Source organism: Equus przewalskii, chromosome 7 (genome assembly GCF_037783145.1).
Source record: "Equus przewalskii isolate Varuska chromosome 7, EquPr2, whole genome shotgun sequence".
NCBI classification, from domain to species: domain Eukaryota; kingdom Metazoa; phylum Chordata; class Mammalia; order Perissodactyla; family Equidae; genus Equus; species Equus przewalskii.
In genome coordinates, this window is record NC_091837.1 from 80,391,877 (window position 1) to 80,411,599 (window position 19,723).

Below are 19,723 nucleotides of genomic sequence, written 5' to 3' on the forward strand. Positions count from 1 at the left end.
CATCGTAGTTATTGTTTTAAAAGGTATAAGCTTTTTTTCTTGGAAGACATAAAGTTGTTGGCTTGGAACTAAAAAAATATTTAGAATATATTTTGCAATGGCCATAATAACATCAAGTTGAAAATTAAACTGTATGTTTGCTTTCCCTGAGGACTCTCCCTATTGTATAATTGAGTTCTTTGAACCTTTCGGAGAAATAATAATAGTATAATGGAGGAATAATATATAGTGCTCAAACAGGCTCTAATCTAGGCCTGCACGTATGATTATAAATATTACAAGGAGGAAGAGAAAGAGAGAAATACTTAGAAAACTAACATTAGATGGATACTTAACATAATAAAAAATGTTTACCTGAAATCAACAACCAATATCATACTTAACATTCCATGAAAATCAGGAATAAAACAGTGAGGTCTGGTATCACAACACCCAAATATTGGTTGATAAAAGTTCCTCCTGTTTGATAGTACATGTTTTAATACACATCAAGATATCAGAATAGCTAATGAGCAGTTAAGACATGTGACTAAGAGCAGAGGCCATAGTACTCAGGTGGAGTTTCTGGTCAGGCAGTAATGGCCAGATAAACCAATATATCAGGAAAATCTAGATGTTAGATACATAGACAAAGAATGTGAATAGAGAATTCACACACACACACTCAAAAAAGGTAGATAACCAATATATTTTTTCAAAGAATATTTGAGTTCACCAGGCATCAAGGAGATTATAATTAAGTGATATAATTTTATAGTATGTTAAATTAATGAGATTAAAAATAGTAATACTGAGCAGTGACAACTGCTACTGTATACTGCTGCTGGACTCGGGTTGCTATGTATAATTTTTTTGGAAAGCAGTTTAAGCAATATGTATCAATAGCCTTAATGATATGCAAATTCTCACTATATAAGCTTCATTTTTAAAAAGCAAGATGCAAAATGGTATGTATCCATCCTATTTTTGCAAAAACGTCTACACATACTTAATGGGGCCAGTCCCGTGGTTAACGTTCAGCATGCTCCACTTCAGTGGCCCAGGTTCACAGGTTCATATCCCAGGTGCAGACCTGCACCACTCGTCAGCCGTGCTGTGGTGGCAACCCACGTACAAAATAGAGGAAGACTGGCACAGATGTTAGCTCAGGGCTAATCTTCCTCCAGCAAAAAAAAGAGGAGGATTGGCAACAGATGTTAGCTCAGGGCTAATCTTCCTCCAGCAAAAAAAAGAGGAGGATTGGCAACAGATGTTAGCTCAGGGCTAGCCTTCCTCCAGCAAAAAAAAAAAATGTACACATACTTAGACATGAGAAAAAGAGGAAAGAGATCAAAAAAGAATATCTAGGAATACTGGGAAAAAATTTAATAATATCTGATCTTATTCCCAATTTTAGTGGGATTAGGATGATTTATCTAGTTTTTTTCTATGTACCTTTATTATAATTTTTTATAATATGTGTGTTTATGTAATAGGAGGGGAAGCTCTTATTTATGGTGCTACAAAACATTGGAGAAAAGCGGTTAGATTAATTTTTTTTAAGAGCTGGAAATTTTAGATACACTATATATAGTGATCCAGGAACTCCATTTTATATTAGTTATTTATCAGGCAAGTGTTTCTTATATATATGTGTGTGTGTCAGTGATTTATTCCAGTCTAGCATTTTATATTTCTACCTGTCTAAAAGATGTTTATGTAAAAGACCTTAGGAAAAGTTTATCTATATTTTGATGAGTATTTTCTTTCTTTTCGTGACTCATTGTCTAGCTTTGGTTAAATTTCAAACGGTGGAAGGAAAACACAAAAAATTTTTTTGTCGTTTAAGACACTAGGAAATAAGAGCTATTTTCCAGTATTACAACTTTTTTTAATTTTTAAATTCTAGAAGTCAGTGGATCCTGACCAGTGTTTAACTGTTTTTTCCCTCTGTACTTCCAAGTTTTTTTTCAACATTTTATTTTGAAAATTTCACAACTTAAAGGAAAGTTGAAAATATTTTTATACCCATTACCCACCACGTAGATTCTACAATTAACATTTTACTATACTTGCTTTGTCTCATACCTATGCATCTCTCCAACCTTTTAATTCTTCCAAAAATCCATCTTTTCATGCATTTCAAATTAAGTTGCAGATATCAGTATACTTTCCTCTAAATACTTTAGCATGCGTATCATTAATTAGAGCTCAATATTTAGAATTCCCTTTTTTTCTTTTGAGGTAAAATTTAAAGATAATGAAATATATGTCTTAAGGTACCATTTGATGAGTTTCAACAAATGAATACACCTGTGATAACCCAAACTCCTCCCATCAATATATAGAACATTACTGTCACCTCACAAAGTTCCTTCATGCTCCTTCCCAGTCAGTCACTTCCTACCCCTTACAAGCCCCTGATTCCAAGAACCAGTAATATGAATTTTTCTACTATAAATTACTATTGCCTGTTGTAAAACTTTATGTAGATGAAATTATACAGTATGTAATCTTGTATAAGCCTTCTTTCATTTGGTGTAAAGCATTGAGATTTACTCATGTTGTTGAATATGTCAGTAGTTTGGTTTTTTTAATTGCTGAGTAGTGTTCCTGAGTTCAGCCTGTTTCTTTTCTTTTTTTTCTTTTTTTTTTTTTGCTGAGGAAGACTCACCCTGAGCTAACATCTATTGCCAGTCTTCCCAATCTTCCTCTTTTTGTATGTGGGCCACCATCACAGCGTGGCCACTGACAGACAGGTGGTATAGGTCCACTTCCAAGAACTGAACCTGGGCCACCGAAGTGGAGCACACTGAACTTAACCACTAGGCCACTGCGGCTGGCCTGAGTTCAACCCATTTTTAATGTGAGCTTTTAAGATTTTGGTGGTTACTATTGTTACTTGATATTCCTTGGCTTATGCCCAAAGGAAATTATGCTGTAATGAGGAGTGCTATGATATTTGGTTTTCTGTCATTATTATTGTTTTGCTGTTTAAAAGTTAATAGCAAGTTGTTATTTATCAGATATAACTAAACTGCAGGGAAATTAGATGCTTCTTTGGATAGAAGCACAGCGTTCTAAGAGGACTGTATGTAGAATTTCACTTAGTTCACCTAAACAGAAACGGTGCATTGATAATGACATAGCTCTGTTTGAAGGGTCGACCATTTCAATTATTGGCATGTACTAAGTGTTTTAAAAGGAAGTGGGGGAACCCTATGTGGAGTTCAAATCTATATTCCTATAACTTGCATTCATTTGTCTAGATTGTGCTTTCTGAACACGAATAATATGTTTCCTTAGGTCAGTATATCAACATTAAGTACTATGTAAAGTAGCACAGTTTAATAAAAGAGTTGACCTAGTGTCTCCTTTGCCCTTTTTTGCATCAGCTAGATATGTCACCTTTAATAAGTATTAGCTTTGATTTCTTTGTTTAAATGAGAATGTTTACATAGTGCTTTCTGTTGAGGAACACTGAAAAATGTAGTGAAAGCTAAGACTCTCCCCACCACCACCATGCACTTAAAACACAGAACCCCTGAAGCCCATCCCTTCACCTTTTGCATCCCGTGTTACAAATTCAATAAATGAAATGTTTAGGAATCATCTTGTTTTCTCTCTTAAACCCACAACCATTCTTTACCAGGATATGTTAATTCTACATCAAAAAATAACCCAAATCTGACGACTGCTTCTCACGTTTCTCCTGTCTCCGTTCTAGTTCAAATCTGATCATCTCTCACCTACGTGACTCTAATAGCCTCTTAACTAATCTCTCGACAAACCACTTTTCTCACATCAGCCAAAATGATTTTCTAAAAACATGTGTTTCTGTTGTTTCCCACTATACTTGGAATAAAATTCAAACTGTTTACAATGGTTTTCAAATCAATTGCACTGGCCTTTGTTATTCCCCTTGACTCAGGTCTGCCTGAAACTATTTTGCCTCATTTTGCTCTCACCTTTCCAGAAGGGCTTTCCCTGAGCACGCTAATATTGCACCTGACCTACAACTACCTGCTCTCTGGCCTTGTATTGTCTCATTTTCTTTATACCATTTTGATCGTTATCTGATTTTTTTTTTTTTTGCTTAATTATTGCTCTCTCTTCCAGTAGAATATTCTCTAAGAACAGAGACCTTGTCAGTCGTGCTGACACAAAATTCCCTGCACTTAAGATGGTGCCTGAAAGAGAGTAACAGGGTATTAAGAATTTTCGGGTATTAGGCGCACTTTAATAAGTCTTGCTCTGATTTAAATTTTGAATCTCTATTTCCTTTTATTGTTTCCTATACAGTTAAACAGTCAGAAGTGTTTATAATAACCACCCCAAAAACTTGCAGAATCCTACAACGTCATTGAGTGAGAAGGCAGTCCTGTACTATCTTGGAAGGAGTAGAAAGCTGGGTTAGTGTTTACCCAGGAGGAATCACCCTAAAAGTTGAGTGTTCAACAATAACCAGTTCTGTGTCTGCAAAAGTTAATATAGAAGCAGATTCCTTTGTAAAATTGATTTTATTAATTTTATTTACAGCCTCGTTCACTCCTGTAAACTGTGATTAGGTGTCCTTCCTGGTCCTTTACACCCTAACCTGCCTGACCCCTTGGAGCTTCTGCACATTATAACCTTACTGTTTACTCCAAACTTGTCCTACAATTTGAAGACTCCACATGCTTGTTTATTTTTTCTCTCAGTTGTTGACTTGGCAGACACTTATTCTTTAGAGCTCAGTTTAAAATGTTTTCTGATTGCAGCTTTCCATGGCCCCATTGAATCTGGGAGTACTGACAGTAAAGTGGGATCTAAGAGACAAGAAATTTCTGATCTGATTGAAAACAAAAAACAACTACATCACAGAGATCTAATGAGAGTTGAGGTGGTTTTTTATAAATTAGTTTTCTCTTTTCCAGTGTTTTACTTTTCTACATAGTGCTTGATCATCTTCTGGCATACTATATCTTCATATATTTTGTTCGCTGCTGTATACACAGTATCTACAGTAGTACCTGGCACAGAGTAGGTGGTCCATAAATGTTCAGTGAATGAATGAATGATAACTACTCTTTAAAAACTTAAAAACCACGTTTAGCTTGGGGATCATATAAAAACAGGCCTTAGGCCACATGTGGCCCAGGCCTTAGCTGGCCAAACCCTGTTCTAAAGCATTATTCCCCTTAACAAGTGAGTATTATATTTTTATACTACAGAAAGTAAAAATGGAAAGCAGCTTAATGTTTCTCAAAATGTGTTCTGAGTAACATTAGTTCCTTGTGCTAATAATAGGTATTATCCAAAAAGGAATGTAGTGGACAAATGATTTTGGGAAATGTTAGCTTTTGCTTTGCCTCAGGATTTCTATGAATCTTTGATATACTGATGTGCACTGTAAATATCTGAAATATTACACACACACACACACACATATACATCCCCCCCCCCCCAGCCAAACTCTTCTTAGGAGCATCTTGAGATACAAGGACCTTTGTGAAAAGTATTTAGGAAACTGATTAACTTTATTTTGGCTTCCTTTTAGAAGGATATTGTTGTTGGATATAGAATTTGAGTTGCAGTTTTTCTCATTGTACTCTGAAGATAATATTCCCTTTTTTGTTAATTAATAGCCTTATTAATTTAGGTATCTTAAAATTCACTCATTTAGACTGTACAGTTCCTTTGCTTTTAGTATATTTATAGAGTTGTGCAGCTATCACCTAATCTAATTCTAGATCACATTCATCACCCCAAAAAGAAATCTCTCACCCATTAGTAGACGTCGCATTCACCTCCACCCTCCAGCTCTAGAAAACTACTAACCTACTTTCTGCCTCTGTAGATTTGCCTGTTTTGTACATTTCTTATAGATAGAATCATACACTATGTGGTTCTTTTGTGACTGGCTTCTTTCACTTAGCATAATATTTTTAAGCTTCATCTGTGTTGTAGCATGTTATCAGTATTTCAGTCCCTTTTATTGCTGAATAACGTTAAATTGTATGGATGTGTATACTACGTTTTATTTCTCCATTCGTCAGTTAACAGGTATTTGGTTGTTTCCATTTTTTTGACGTTGTGAATGATGCTGCTATAAACAATCTTCTACCAGATTTTGCGTGGACATATGTTGTCATTTCTTGGCTGGAAGAGGAATTGCTAGGTCATATGGTAACTCTTATGTTTAGCCTTTTGAAGAATTGGCAAACTGTTTTCCAAAGTGGCTGTACACTCTTACATCCCACCAGCAATATATGAGGGTTCCAGTTTCTCCACATCCTGGCCAACCATTGTATTGTCTTTTTATTAAACTCAGATATAATTCATATACCAAAGTTCATCCTTTTAAAATGTACAGTTCAGTAGTTTTTAGTGTACAGTCGTGGGCTGCATAACAGCATATGCGATGGTGGTCCCATAAGATTAGTATCATACAGCCTGGATGTGTAGTAGGCTATACCATCTAGGTCTGTGAAAGTACACTCTGTGGTGTTCACACAGTGATGAAATCGCCTAATGATGTATTTCTCAGAATGTATCCTCGTCGTCAAGCAACACGTGACTGTATTTACCAAATTGTACCGTCATCCCCACTCTCTATTTCAGAACATTTTCGTTACTTCTAAAAGAAATCTTGTGCCCATTAGTAGTCACTGACCATTCTTCTCTATCACCAGCCCCTGGCAACCACTGATCTATTTTGTGTTTCTTTGGATTTTCCTATTCTAGACATTTCATGTGAATGGAATCATACAATATATGGCTTTATGTGTCTGGCTTCTTTCACTTAGCATGTTTTCAAGGTTTATGTTGCAGTATGTATGAGTACTTCATTCCTTTTTTTTTTTTTTTTTTTTTGCTGGGGAAGATTAGCCCTGAACTAATATCTGTTGCCAATCTTCCACTTTTTTTGCTCGCAGAGGATTAGCCCTGAGCTAACATCTGTGCCTGTCTTCCTCCACTTTATGTATAGATTGCTGCCACTGCATGGCTGACGAGTGGCGTAGGTCCGTGCCTGGGATCCAAACCCACAAACTGGGGCCGCCAAAGCAGAGCACACCAAACTTAACCACTACACCACGGGGCTGGCCCTTTCATTCCTTTTTGATGGCTGAGTGACACTTCATTGTTGGGATATACAACATTTTATTTATCCATGCATCAGTTGATGGGCATTTGTTTCATTTGTACATTGTTGCTATTGTGAATTTTGTTAATGAACATTTATGAGCAAGTTTTTGTGTGCACATAGGTTTCCATTTCTCTTGGGTATGTACCTAGGAGTGGAATTGCTCAGTCATATGATAATTCTCTTTAGCTTTTTAAGGAACTGCCAAACTTTTCCAAAGTACCACACCATCTTACATTCTGACCAGCAGTGTATGAGGGTTCCAATTTTTCCACATCCTATGAAACACTTGTTAGCATCTGTCTTTTTTATTATAGCCATCTAATGCATTTGAAGTGGTAACTCACTGTGGTTTGATTTTCATTTCCCTGAAGACTAATGATGTTGACCACCTTTCCATGTACTTATTAGCCATTCATATATCTTCTTTGGAGAATGTCTATTTAAATCTTTTGCCCAATTTGAAATTGTGCTATTTTTTATTGAATTACAAGAGTGCTTTATTTTTAGTAGATATAAGTTCTTTATCAGATGCTTGATTTACACCTATTGTCTCCCATTCTGTGAGTTGTGTTTTCAGTTTCTTAATAGTGATTTTTGAAGCACAAAATTTTTTAATTTTAATGAAAATCCATTTCTCTGTTCATTCATTTATCACTTGTATTGGTTTCCCATGGCTGCTGTAAAAAATCATCGCAAAGGTGGTAGCTTAAAACAACACAAATTTATTATCTTACAGTTCTGTAGTTCAGAAATTCAAAATGAGTCTTGGGATGGGCTAAATAGGCTAAAATCAAAGTGTCAGCGGATCTGTGTTCTTTTCTGGAGTCCCCAGGGGAAGCCTTTTTCAACTTCTAGAGGTTACATGTATTCCTTGGCTTGTGGCCCTCTTGCACTTTTAAAGACCTTTGCTATTACATTGGACCAACCTAAATAATCCAGGGTAACCTCTCTATTTTAAGATCAGCTGACTAGCAACCTTAATTCCATCTGTATGTAAGGTAACATTCACAGATGCCAGGAATTAGGATGTGGGCATCTCTGAGGGGTCATTGTTCTGCCTGCCACATTGCTTATGCTTTTGTGTTGTATCTAAGAAAACATTGCATAAGCCAAGGCCATAACGATTTGCTTCCACATTTCCTACTAAAAGTTACATTTAGGTCTCTGATCCATTTTCAGTTAATTTTTGCTTATGATATGAAATAGTGGTCCACCTTCTTTATTTTGCATGTGAACATCCAGTTGTCCTAACGCCATTTGTTGAAAAAACTATTCTGTGAGTCTAAAATCAGCACGTGTGATTCTTCTCTCCTTTTTCTTTTTCAAGATTGCTTTGGCTTTGTGGAGACTTTTGTATTTCCATATGAATTAGGATCAGATTCTTAATATTTATAGAAGAAAACACAGCCAGAATTTTTTATAGGGATTGCAGGGATTTCATTGAATCTCTATATTAATTGGGGATTATTGCCATCCTAACATGGATCTTCTCATCTATGAGTTTGGGATGTTTTTCTGTTTATCTAGATCGTTTTTAATTTCTTTCAATGATGTCTTGTTGTTTTCCATGTACAAGTCTTGCACTTCTATTGTTAATTTTATTCTGAAGTATTTTATTCTTTTGGATGTTATTGGAAATGAATTTTTTTTTAGTTTTGCTTTTGTATATTTGCTTTTATTCACGGCTAGTGCATAAAAATTTGATTTTTGTGTGTTGATCTTGTGTTCTACAACTTTGATAAACTTATTTATTTGGTCTACTTACTTTTTGGTGGATTCCCTATGAGTTTTTTATATTCCAAGTCATGTCCTCTGTGAATAGAAGTAATTTTACTTCTTTCTTTACAATCTTGATGCCTTTAGTTTCATGGGTTTTTTATAATAAATCAGCAGTCATTCAAACTGTTGTTCCCCTATATATAATGCGTTGTTATTTTGTCTGGCTGCTTTTAATATGTTCTCTTCATTTTTTATTTTCAGCAATTTGAGTATGATGTGCCTAACTTTTTGTTCTCTTTATTTATCTTCTTTAGTGTTCTCTGAGCTTGAATTTATATCTGTTCCATCTCTTGCTCTCCCCTGTTGTTGACTCCAATTCTACATGTGTCAGACCTTTTGGTCCCTGAGAACATATTAATTTTCTTTTTGTTCTTTTTTCCTCTTTCTTCTTCACATTGGATAATTTCTATTAATCTGTCTTTAGGCTCACTGACTCTTTTCTCTGTTATTTCCATTTTCTTATTAAACTATACAGTGAATTTTAAATTTCAGATATTTATTTTTTAGTTCTAGAATTTCCATTGGTATTTTTTTATATTCTCTATTTTTCTGTTAAAATTTCCTCTCCTTTTGTTCATTGCATGTATATATTCCTTTGCTTTACTGAACATAGTTATAATAGCTGTTTTAAAATCTACTATTCCAACATTGGATTACATTGAAGTTGGCCCCTGTTAATTGTGTTTTCTCTTAAGACTGGGTCACATTTTACTGGTCTTTGTGTATCAAGTAATTTTGGGCTGTATGGTAGACAATGTGTGGAATATATTGTAGAGACAGGATTCTGTGCTATTTTTTCAAACAGTGTTGTTTGTTTTAATTTTTTTACTAGAAAATTACCTTGTTGGACTCAATCTGCAAACTCTTAGGCAGCAGCTCAAAAGTCATTCCAGTTTTTGTCTGTCTTTAGTGAGGCTGGTTGCAATATGCCCTGTGCATGCATTGTTCAAGAGTTAGCCAGAGATTTGGGCAGGGAAGCTTGAGTTATTTTAAAGTAGTTTAATTTATGTGAGCATTTTTACCTTAGTTTATTGTTTTAATAGAATTCCTAGATTTTAGAATCATAGTTTTATTAGCTGGAAATAATCATAGGTAATTAATTTCCAGTCCCTTATATTGACAGTTAAGTAAAAATCTATTTAATTATTTTATTTTTCTCTTTATTACAGATAGAGCTGGGAGCATCAGTACCCTTGATTCTTTAGACTTTGCAAGATATTCAGATGATGGTAACAGGGAAACAGATGAGAGAGTGGCAGGTGAGTAAGATTATAAAGACAGATTTGGATTCTTTGACATTCCAGAAATAGTAAAATGACTTGAGGAATTCTCTTCCTTCTACAATTTGGTATGTGAATATAATTATATAGTCATTATACAAAGTTATGTTACTAAATTATTGGCTGCAGGGAATATCCCAACCCCTAACTTCCTCTTCCAGTGGTGCTGTAAGTTTCTGGTTATACACACGTACAATTTGCTGAGTTCTGCTTGTAGCCAACAGTTTACAATCATGTAGTTATAAAACTGGTATAAAACAGGTTTAAGTTAGCCATGGTTTAGTACAGAGTTAGTGAGACCTTGGCCTCCTCAGTCCTTTGATTGTCCAAACCAGTGCTGATGTTCAGGTGTTGTATACCAATACAGCTCTACAGATTGTTAAAAATTGGTTGAAATACTTCCATGCTCGTTGGCAAATAAAACTTTGTCTTGAGTTCCTTGGGTGCTCCTTAGCCATTGTGGCATCTCTCCAGAAACTTCTCCTGACTTTCCTATAATCCAGAAAATAAAAGGTTGATGCTTGGTACAGCAGGCTGCTCTAGGACCTTGTCCATTCCAATAAGAAGACCAACATCCTTTCTAGTTGCTTGCTTCTCATTCCAGTCTCCATCCCCTCCCCACCCTCCCACCAGTCCTGCCTTCTAGACATCACCATGAGATCTGTAGGGACTTCAGAAGACCAATTTGTACCCACTGTGTTCTGCCTACATCAAATGAGGCCAGTTGGATTATGCTGAGGGTCCACCCTGGAATTTATCAGTAGCAGCCCTAGTTCCTTAAGTGTCAAATGTCTAGTACCTTTCTGGTACCTCAAGGCTGTGGCTATCTGTCATTGAAGTCATTCTTGAGTGCCTTGTAGGAATTGTAGTTTTCACAGAACATTGGCTCTGAGAGAGGTAGGGAAAGCAGAGAGATCAGTTAGGAATTTTCATCTCTACCAGAATGGTGGGCACTCCTAGAACAAGACGGATGCTACATGGGACAGGTGGAGCCTGTGGGGGCAATATGGGGTCAGGGAACACTGATAATGTGAGTTCATCTGTTGACCCACCCTGTTGAATTTTTCTTCCTTTTACTGAGGCAAGTTTGTTAAAACCTACCAAATGTTTACCTGTCGTGGTCTTATGAATAAAAGTGAATGCTAATTCTTATATAGCACTTGCCCCATTGTAAAAAAGTTCTAAATGTGCATTAACTCATTGAGTTATAGAATTATCATCATCCTCACTTCTTCAGGAAACTGAGGCACTTAGAGGAATTATGTAAGACTTCAGTGTCAGAGCTGGGATTCAAATGCAGATAGCCCAGCAACAGAGCCCACAATTCACTGTACCATATGCTACCTCTTAACAGGAAGGATGAGATTTGACCTAAATGAAAATTACATTCCACTATATGATTTTGATTCATTGCTCAAGAATAGAGATACCGAATATTTAAAAATCTCAGACAGTATTACATGAGTTAGAAGAAAAATGATGTAACTGTTTTTGGTTCAGCAGAAGCAAAGAGAGGATTCAGCAATGTAAACAATAACAATATCAATTGAATGGGTAAGTCCCTGAAAGAGTTGAATGTGGCTCCCATATCAAATCATGATTTAGTCATAAGCATTATTTATTGACAGCTGTATCAAAACAGCTAATCACATCAGTAATGTCTAAAAATTAGCAAATCAAGTGGAAATTATTTGAATAATTTTAGGACTGATTTATCCTACTAATTATATCATTTAAGTAGCATTATGTTACATATATATGTTGTATATTAAATACATGGTATTTTAGTTTATTGGAGATTAACCAAATATACCTAGTTTTGGTATTATTGTCCAAATGGTTACATATGAGAAAATAACTCCTACCCAGAAATTGGCCACATAATTATTTCCTTTCTTTAATTTCCATTTGAAAGGCTAAATTTTAGATTTAGTCAAATTTAAGAGGTTCATAATTATTCTCATTATTTAGGTATTTTAGTATTTTTCATTTGGAGAAACATTGTAGGTATAAAAGCAAAGTGTTATAACTAATCATAACTAAGAGTAAAATGTTTTAAATACATGATGGTTTTGATCTTACATGTTTAATGTAAAGATTATACTCTAAGTTTGGGGAGATAAAATAATTCAGATAAAATAAAATGTATTACTGTACACTGTTAATTGTACTGTACAATGCTGTCTTTCACCTTCATTGAATAAGGGAGGGAAAACATATGTCATTCCAAGAGAATAGCTTTCAGATTTTTAGTGCTGTTGTACTATAGACTGTTATAGAACCAAATGTGTGATATGTGGGTGAAACTTTACAAAAAAGTTTCAATTAATCACAGTTCCCGTTTCCAAAAAGATTTTTGACTCCTTGCTAACCATTGGTGGTAACTTAAAAGGTTGTCAAAAGACCAGTAATCCAGGAAAGATAATTATCCTGTAACCTATCATTGGATCACATGTAAACCTCACTGAGAAAGAACAAAAATCTCTATTATTTTCCTATACCAGTCTTGGGCAGAAGGAGATAATAGATAACACAGATAATTGAGTCCATTGTGCCACCACACAAATGTAGGATCTGCTCCAAACTTTAATCAGCCTTTGCTGTTTATGAGACAAATAGATAGGACATTTGTTTTCCATATCATTCTTACTATCTTTTCCCTAAATTTAAAAATCTGATTTTTTCAAGTCTGTGCAGGTATTCCTTCAAAGAGGAAGAGATTTCTAAATGAACAAATGTTTATTGAGCACCTGCTCTGTGCCAGGCAGTGTGCTGGGTACTTGATATAAAATATTTTATTTAATCATAATAATCCTACATACTGGGTCTTAATATCCTTATTTTATAGATAAGAAAACTAAACCTTACAAAGATAGAGAAATTTGCCCAGTAACCTCCATATGGTAAGGAGCAAGATCAGGATGTGAACACATAGGTTATTATTCCATAGCCCACAATTTATCTTTTAGTACCAGGCTGTAGCTTTGACCCATCTGTACATTCACGTGGATAGCAGACTCTTGCCTTCCCATACAAGACTATTTCAACATAGCCATTTTCTTTTAAAAGAGGTAAAATTGTAAAAGCTTTTCATTTTAAATATTTTCCATTTCCAAATTTAAAAGTGTAAATTTTCACCTAAAAATGATTTAAGGAGTAGTAGACATCAAATCAAAATGAGCTTAATCTAACTGACTTGTTAGTAAAAGGCTTTCTGTATGTTATTAAACATAGCTAGTGTTACTTGGTGAATATACAGTATGCCTCTTACTTTTTCAGGTTTTCTCAAAGATAGCAAAGGACATCTATATTCTAGGTATTGGGATTGCCATTCTTTAATTTATTTTAGGCATTTTGAGTAGCTGCTTTGTGTCAGGTACTATGTTTGGCACTAGGTATAGAAACATGAAATAAAGTCAAGAAATTTGTATTGAAACATGTCTATATCTATAATACAAATAAACGTTCAGTACTTTGGAAACAGTGATAAGGACCTTGTTAATTTTCCAACCACCTATATCCCTGTCTCAGGTTCACATGATCCATCTGTTAGCATCAGAGTCTCTTATTTTGTTTGTTCTCATATGTCTGCCTGTTACTGTATTACTTCTCTAGTTCACACCTGAACTTTTCTGTTGGGATCTAGAGAACTACAAAAACTGTGCTTTCTAATTTGCAGGGAAAGACACTCCTGAATGATGGTAATATCAGTAATGTTTCAGATTTATTACATATGGCATGAAGTATTGGAATGCCCATTCATTCAACAAATATTTGTTGAGTGCTTACTCTATATTCAACTTGTTATGCTGTTGAGGGGCACAATAATCAAGAAGATAGACATATGAAGCCTTTATAAAGCTTACATAATCTAATAGGCATTCTAAAATGATAGTGAGATTCTTGCCTGTGGGATAACTTGTCCATTTCCCCTGGGTGAGAAGCAGCATCAGTAGCCCTCTCATTCCTTAGCTATTGTCCTGCAGCATGCATATCCACCTTACCAGGATTAAATAAGACTATTTCTCTTCTTACTATATTTTTTCCCCTAGTACAAGATATCCGTACCTCCTATTAGCAGTACTTTTTGTTTTTCTTATTTTGAACCTTATGTAAGTCTTATTTATGATTTTTTATGACTTCAAATAGGATAGATGCTCTAACAAGACTTTAAAGGCAATAAGCTGTTAATATGGTTGTAGGGTGTTGTAATTTATATAAGTCGTAAAGGTCTGAACTAGGACAATTGCAGAGGCAATTGAGATGAATGGTAATTTAGGGGGTTACTCAAGGGTAGGCATCAATATGTCTTGGACATTTAATTAATGTGGGAGTAAGCACAAAGGACAAGTGAAGAGTAATCTCCAGGTTTCCTGTTTGGGCACCTGGGTAGATTGCGGTGCCCTTAATGGAGAGAGACTGCAGGAAGAGGAGGGAGAGCAGATTTGAGAGGAAGATGATGAAATTCATTTAGATAGGAGTGAATTCAAAACTTATGAGACATTCCAAGTGGGCACATCCAAAAGATAATTAGGTAGGTCTGTATCTTGAGGAAAAGGTTTAAAGATTCCTGAATCATCAGGGTACTTGTGTTAGGTAAAACCATAAGAGTGAATATCATCCCAGTGGAGTATGTAGAGTAATTTTCAAAAAGGGCCAAGGATGACACCCTGAGAAACACCAACTTTGCGATAAGTGATAGAGGAATCTGTAAGAGAACCTGAGCAGGAGGAATAGTAATAGGAAGAATTTTTTTCTTTTAAGCCTTGGGGAAGAGGACTATTTTTCCCCCTAAGATGTATACAGAAAACTAAATGTCTGCAATCTATGGAGATGGCATCTTGCTTCCACTCATTTATTTCTCACTGTCTAATAAGTCATGTCTGACGGTATTATACCTTTCTTAAGTATATAATAGGCAGGGAGATTCTCTAAACCTAGGAGGGGTGGTGATGGTCCTGCCTTAGGATTTTTGTATTATTTTAGGAAAATTTAGAAAAATTTTAGATTTTTATTCTAACTCATATTCTTAAGACAATTTTTCCTTTTCCTAGAACTGTTCATGGGATAATAAAATAAGTATTAAAGACAGAGAAGTGATATTTTATTATGAAGTCAAATCACCTTTTATTCAGAAAAAAAATCCAGGAAAGTCTGTCTTGAAAGAAGACAATTTCATGTCTACTATGAGATGGCAAAGTCCTTGACTCAGCCCTGTTGGTTTGAACTCTTGCATAGAGAACAGGAATGGCAATGAAAAAATACTTGACTCTGATCAATGTTATGGGAAAGATTTTCCAAAATAATATTTTTCAGTTTCATGCCAAAATGAACTCAGACTAGCAATATTTCAAGATAATATTGGTATATATTGAATTGGAGCACAAAGGATTGATATTTTTTTCTGCTTTGAAATTTAACACTTCACCTTTGGTGTCCCCACATAGTCACTTGTACATCCCCCAAGTCATAACCACAACATGATCTTTAAGCACTCAAGTACCTCTGAATACTACCGGTATTATCCAACCCTGGTTGGGAAATAAGTGTTTCAGCTAATCTAAAGTTGCTTATACTGACTTAATCATTAATTATTTTTATAAGATTGTAATATGCAATATTAGAATTCACCTCCATCTTTGCAGTTATTAGTTTAGTTTCAGTAAAATTCCTTTCAGCACGGTTCGGCTAGTTGAGGGTTGGCTTAGTGAAGTGAACAGGTTGGTAGTTGATTCCTACAATATTTTTTAAAAACATACACATCTTCAAACATTTTTATGAAGAATTACAATATTTGAAAAATATTTGGAGTTTGGTACAATGTATCTCACTACAGAATAATTAATTTTGAACTTTAATCCAATATTTTTTAGTAAAGAAACAACAAATTTATATATGTGTAATATAGCTGTTCAGACCTCTCTCTGACACTTTCTCATGTAACTGCAATTACTTGATCATACTGTGCCTTTATAGAGATGTAATATAGCTTCAAAGATTTGCCTTTGTCTTTTAAAGTCTATATTGTATATTAAGAAACATGCAGCAGAGTGAATTCATTTTGATAAGCATTGTCTTTTCAAAGCATTGGTTACTTTTAATGACATTTGGCAATGTCTATGTAGATGTGCATAAAAATATAAATTCTTGCCGTCTGACATGGGTTTTTCTGGCTTTCTGTGCCTTTATCATTCAGTGTTTTCCTCTTGGTTACCTAAACTTTCACCAGTTGAATTTGAGTTTTTCAGTTTGTGTTTTAACCAGTTTTTTTTTTCCATTTATTTTTTTCATTTTTCTGTCATTCTGGTGCAGGGCATTTCTGATCTGCAATTGTTCTGTAATATGTCTTAGCAAATTGTAAGTGATGTGAAATATAATGTGTATACTCATTTTCCTTAAGGTATAGTTAAGTATTTTTAAATCAAAATCAGTTACCTAGAGTTTTGAAATTTAGAAAAAACAGTAATCCCATTCTCTATTTCCCTGACACACTAAATGTGTGCAGTCTGACTTTAAACACAAACTCTAAGGAGTTTCCAGGAGTGTCAAGTATTAGGGAAAATGTTTTAACTTTGTTGCACAGAAATGTTTGCAGATCAGCATTGCTGACTACCAAAAAGGAAATTGTAACGTACGTCATCTAATTTTCAGTTGTGCTTCCATGTTGCTGCAGTGAAATTCTGTGCATCAAAATAATTGGCCTTCATGTACTAGATGTGATTCAGTTACATCTGAAGTTTTTAATGAAAATATGCAAACTGAGTGAATCCTAATTTTTCCATATATTTTTATAGCTTTCTTGTCTCTGATAGCATCTCATTTGCCATCTTCTTTTTTTCTGTTTGTTAGTCAATCAGGAAAAAATTGCATCTTTAAATTTTTTAATTTGCTAGTTTTTTCAGAACTGTTTAAATAATATAATTTTCTAAAATCTGGTTGTGACAAAGATCACTTAGTTTTCCCAGAGCTTTACTTCATGAAAATGGCTTTCTTTTTTTCACATCTAAGCTTGGTTTTTCTTCAGAGCAGTATTTACATATTTTAAAGAAAATTTCTAGTTAACACATTATAGTGAAATCTTGCTCATAATGAAACATTTTAAAGAGCTTATTAAAATGTTTGCTTAGTATTCATGTTTATCTTACAATCAGACTCGGTGGTAACAGGGAAAAATCTTTTAATACCTCTTAACATGAGCAAATATCTATTTGAAGAGTTATCAGAAACTTTGAAATTCTACTTGATTTTACTTAGTATCCTTAGCTAACTACACTTTTAGAATTGTACACAGTTATTTACTTTAGAATGATCTTAATTAGAAATTAAAAGACAAACTATTTTTACCCTTTGACTTTAAATGAAGCCTAAGATGAAACTCTAAGAACTGTTTTTTAGATAAGTGCTTAACATATCTATGTTTGTTTATAGAAAACTTACACTTGTTTGTAGAAAAATTTATAGGCATCCCAATATTTGTTAAATATTTAAACTATATTCCTTCAACCTTTTAAGGAAGGGATATATTTACTAACATTTCTGTATATTGATTCATAACATTATTCTGGATAATGCATTTTAAATACCTTTTTTTAATCCTAGGGTTTTCTTTAAGTATATTTGCTTGAACTTCATCTAATTTTTATCTTTTCCCCTAAAATTATGTCACCTGAAAACATTCCATTGCATTTTCTTACCTAGACTGAGTGAAGCAGAAGCACCCAGATTACTAATATTTTTATTTACCTAATATTTTTATTTACCTAAATGAAAGTCTGCCATAGATTTTACTTTTAAATAGTGCTCTTCCTTGTCAGACAGCTAGAACATTTGATCATTAGTCCCCTGAATTCCCAAAACTATGGAAAACATTCACCAGTTTGCTTGCAAATCAACTCTGCTGCATGCGTTCACAAGTTCATAAAGATTGCATGCTTTCTGTTTTCAATACAAACTGTATTTTTTTTTCATACCCATCCTTGCTTTTTATTTTTTATTTTTGTTTCCCTTTTCTTGGTTGGATGCCTGTGTGTGTTTATTCCAAATCCCTGTCCAGTCCTGGAGTTTGAACTACGGAAAGCCAAGGAGACCATTCAGGCCCTCCGAGCCAACCTGACAAAGGCTGCAGGTGGTGTACATAAAACTTTTTTGAGCCTTTTTCTACTTTGACAATGTAGAAGTAGCTGAGATATTTTCAAATGTAAAATAGTAAAATATTATTTATATTTTCTTTCATCAGAACACGAAGTTCCTTTACAGGAACGAAAAAATTACAAATCAAGTCCTGAAATTCAGGTGGGTGAGTGACAGATCTAAAAACACCTTCCACATAAAATGATAGCACAAGTATTGAAGGAGGAAAACTTATGGTATTGTATCTGCCTTTTATTTTGCCTCCAGGAGCCAATCAAACCTCTTGAAAAGAGAGCTCTAAACTTCTTAGTCAACGAATTTTTATTGAAGAATAACTACAAGCTTACATCAATAACCTTTTCCGATGAAAATGATGATCAGGTACAGGTTTTTTTTCTTTATTTATAACAATGATTTATTTTCTTTTTAACTTATAATTGACTTATTTTCTCTTTATCCAGTTTCTTTCATTTTTTAAAAAATTATCCGTAAAGTTCTATAAGGCTAGTTACCAAACACCTTTACTGGCCTACTCAGTCTAATATTCTGTTGGCTCATAGATTTATTTTTCTACATGAGGACTTCTCATTCTTTCCAGGTAGCTTTTTACAACTCCCCAGTAACAATATAATCTACTCATATTCACATGTATTTATAAAATGTGGGGGTTGTTTTTGCTTTAAAACATTTAGTTGGTAGTACAGATTAATGTATATTTATAAACCAGTTTAAGAACCTCCTCAATAGCACTATAATAATTAAAATGATAAATAGATAACAACAATTGAGAGAATATTTTGAATGAGAGTCAGAATATAAGGTGTATCTGTCTGAATAGGAGCTAGTTTTAGAACCTCATTATTTTCCTGATAAAATCTTCTGAGCAAAGAAATGGTGGCTTGTTTTAGAGTTATCTCCCAACTCTGGAATGTTTTGACATCTTAATGCTAATGGATCAGTTTGAATCTTGCCCTTAGGGAAGTAAGTACCAAAGAGTTTATTACGAAGAAATCAGGAGGCCATCATTTTGAGTCAGGTATATTCCATTGGTCCATAAAATATCCCATAGATCATTTAGCTAAAATAAAAGTTCTATAGGGAGATAGTTCAATTACTCCCTCAGTTATTGTAATATATTTGGCAAAAACTAAATGTAGTAAAATTAATAAACTATATAATTATTTTTTATTAAATGATAGTTTTATTGAACTATATAAAAGACAGTTAAACTAATATTTACCTAACATAAATGCTATACTTTACCATGATTATATTTTAGGAAAAGCATGTCTTATGATTAACCTAAATCACAAATTTAGGTTAATGATTAAACAATGAATAGGAAAAATGGTGAATATGTGAGAAACACTGAGAAGCCAAAATGAAGGCAGAAAAAGAAGAAAGGAGGAACAAAGAATATGTGGGA

General features: G+C 34.2%; 1 protein-coding gene across 26 annotated transcripts in view; it reads left to right on the forward strand.

Annotated features, from left to right (window-relative positions):
• RELCH (RAB11 binding and LisH domain, coiled-coil and HEAT repeat containing) overlaps positions 1-19,723 on the forward strand; it is a 114,867-nt gene that overhangs the window by 15,504 nt on the left and 79,640 nt on the right. For 21 of the 26 annotated variants that reach the window (XR_011542780.1, XR_011542779.1, XR_011542781.1 and 18 more), the window contains 4 exons: positions 10,057-10,146; positions 18,221-18,292; positions 18,404-18,459; positions 18,565-18,678. Coding sequence is in view for 18 of the 26 variants with exons in the window: in XM_008537679.2 (XP_008535901.1) it covers positions 10,057-10,146; positions 18,221-18,292; positions 18,404-18,459; positions 18,565-18,678 (332 nt within the window). In the remaining 8 variants the exon portion in view is untranslated. The remainder of the gene's footprint in view (positions 1-10,056; positions 10,147-18,220; positions 18,293-18,403; positions 18,460-18,564; positions 18,679-19,723) is intronic. The other 5 variants (XM_070630240.1, XM_070630233.1, XM_070630234.1 and 2 more) reach the window with 1 other exon arrangement.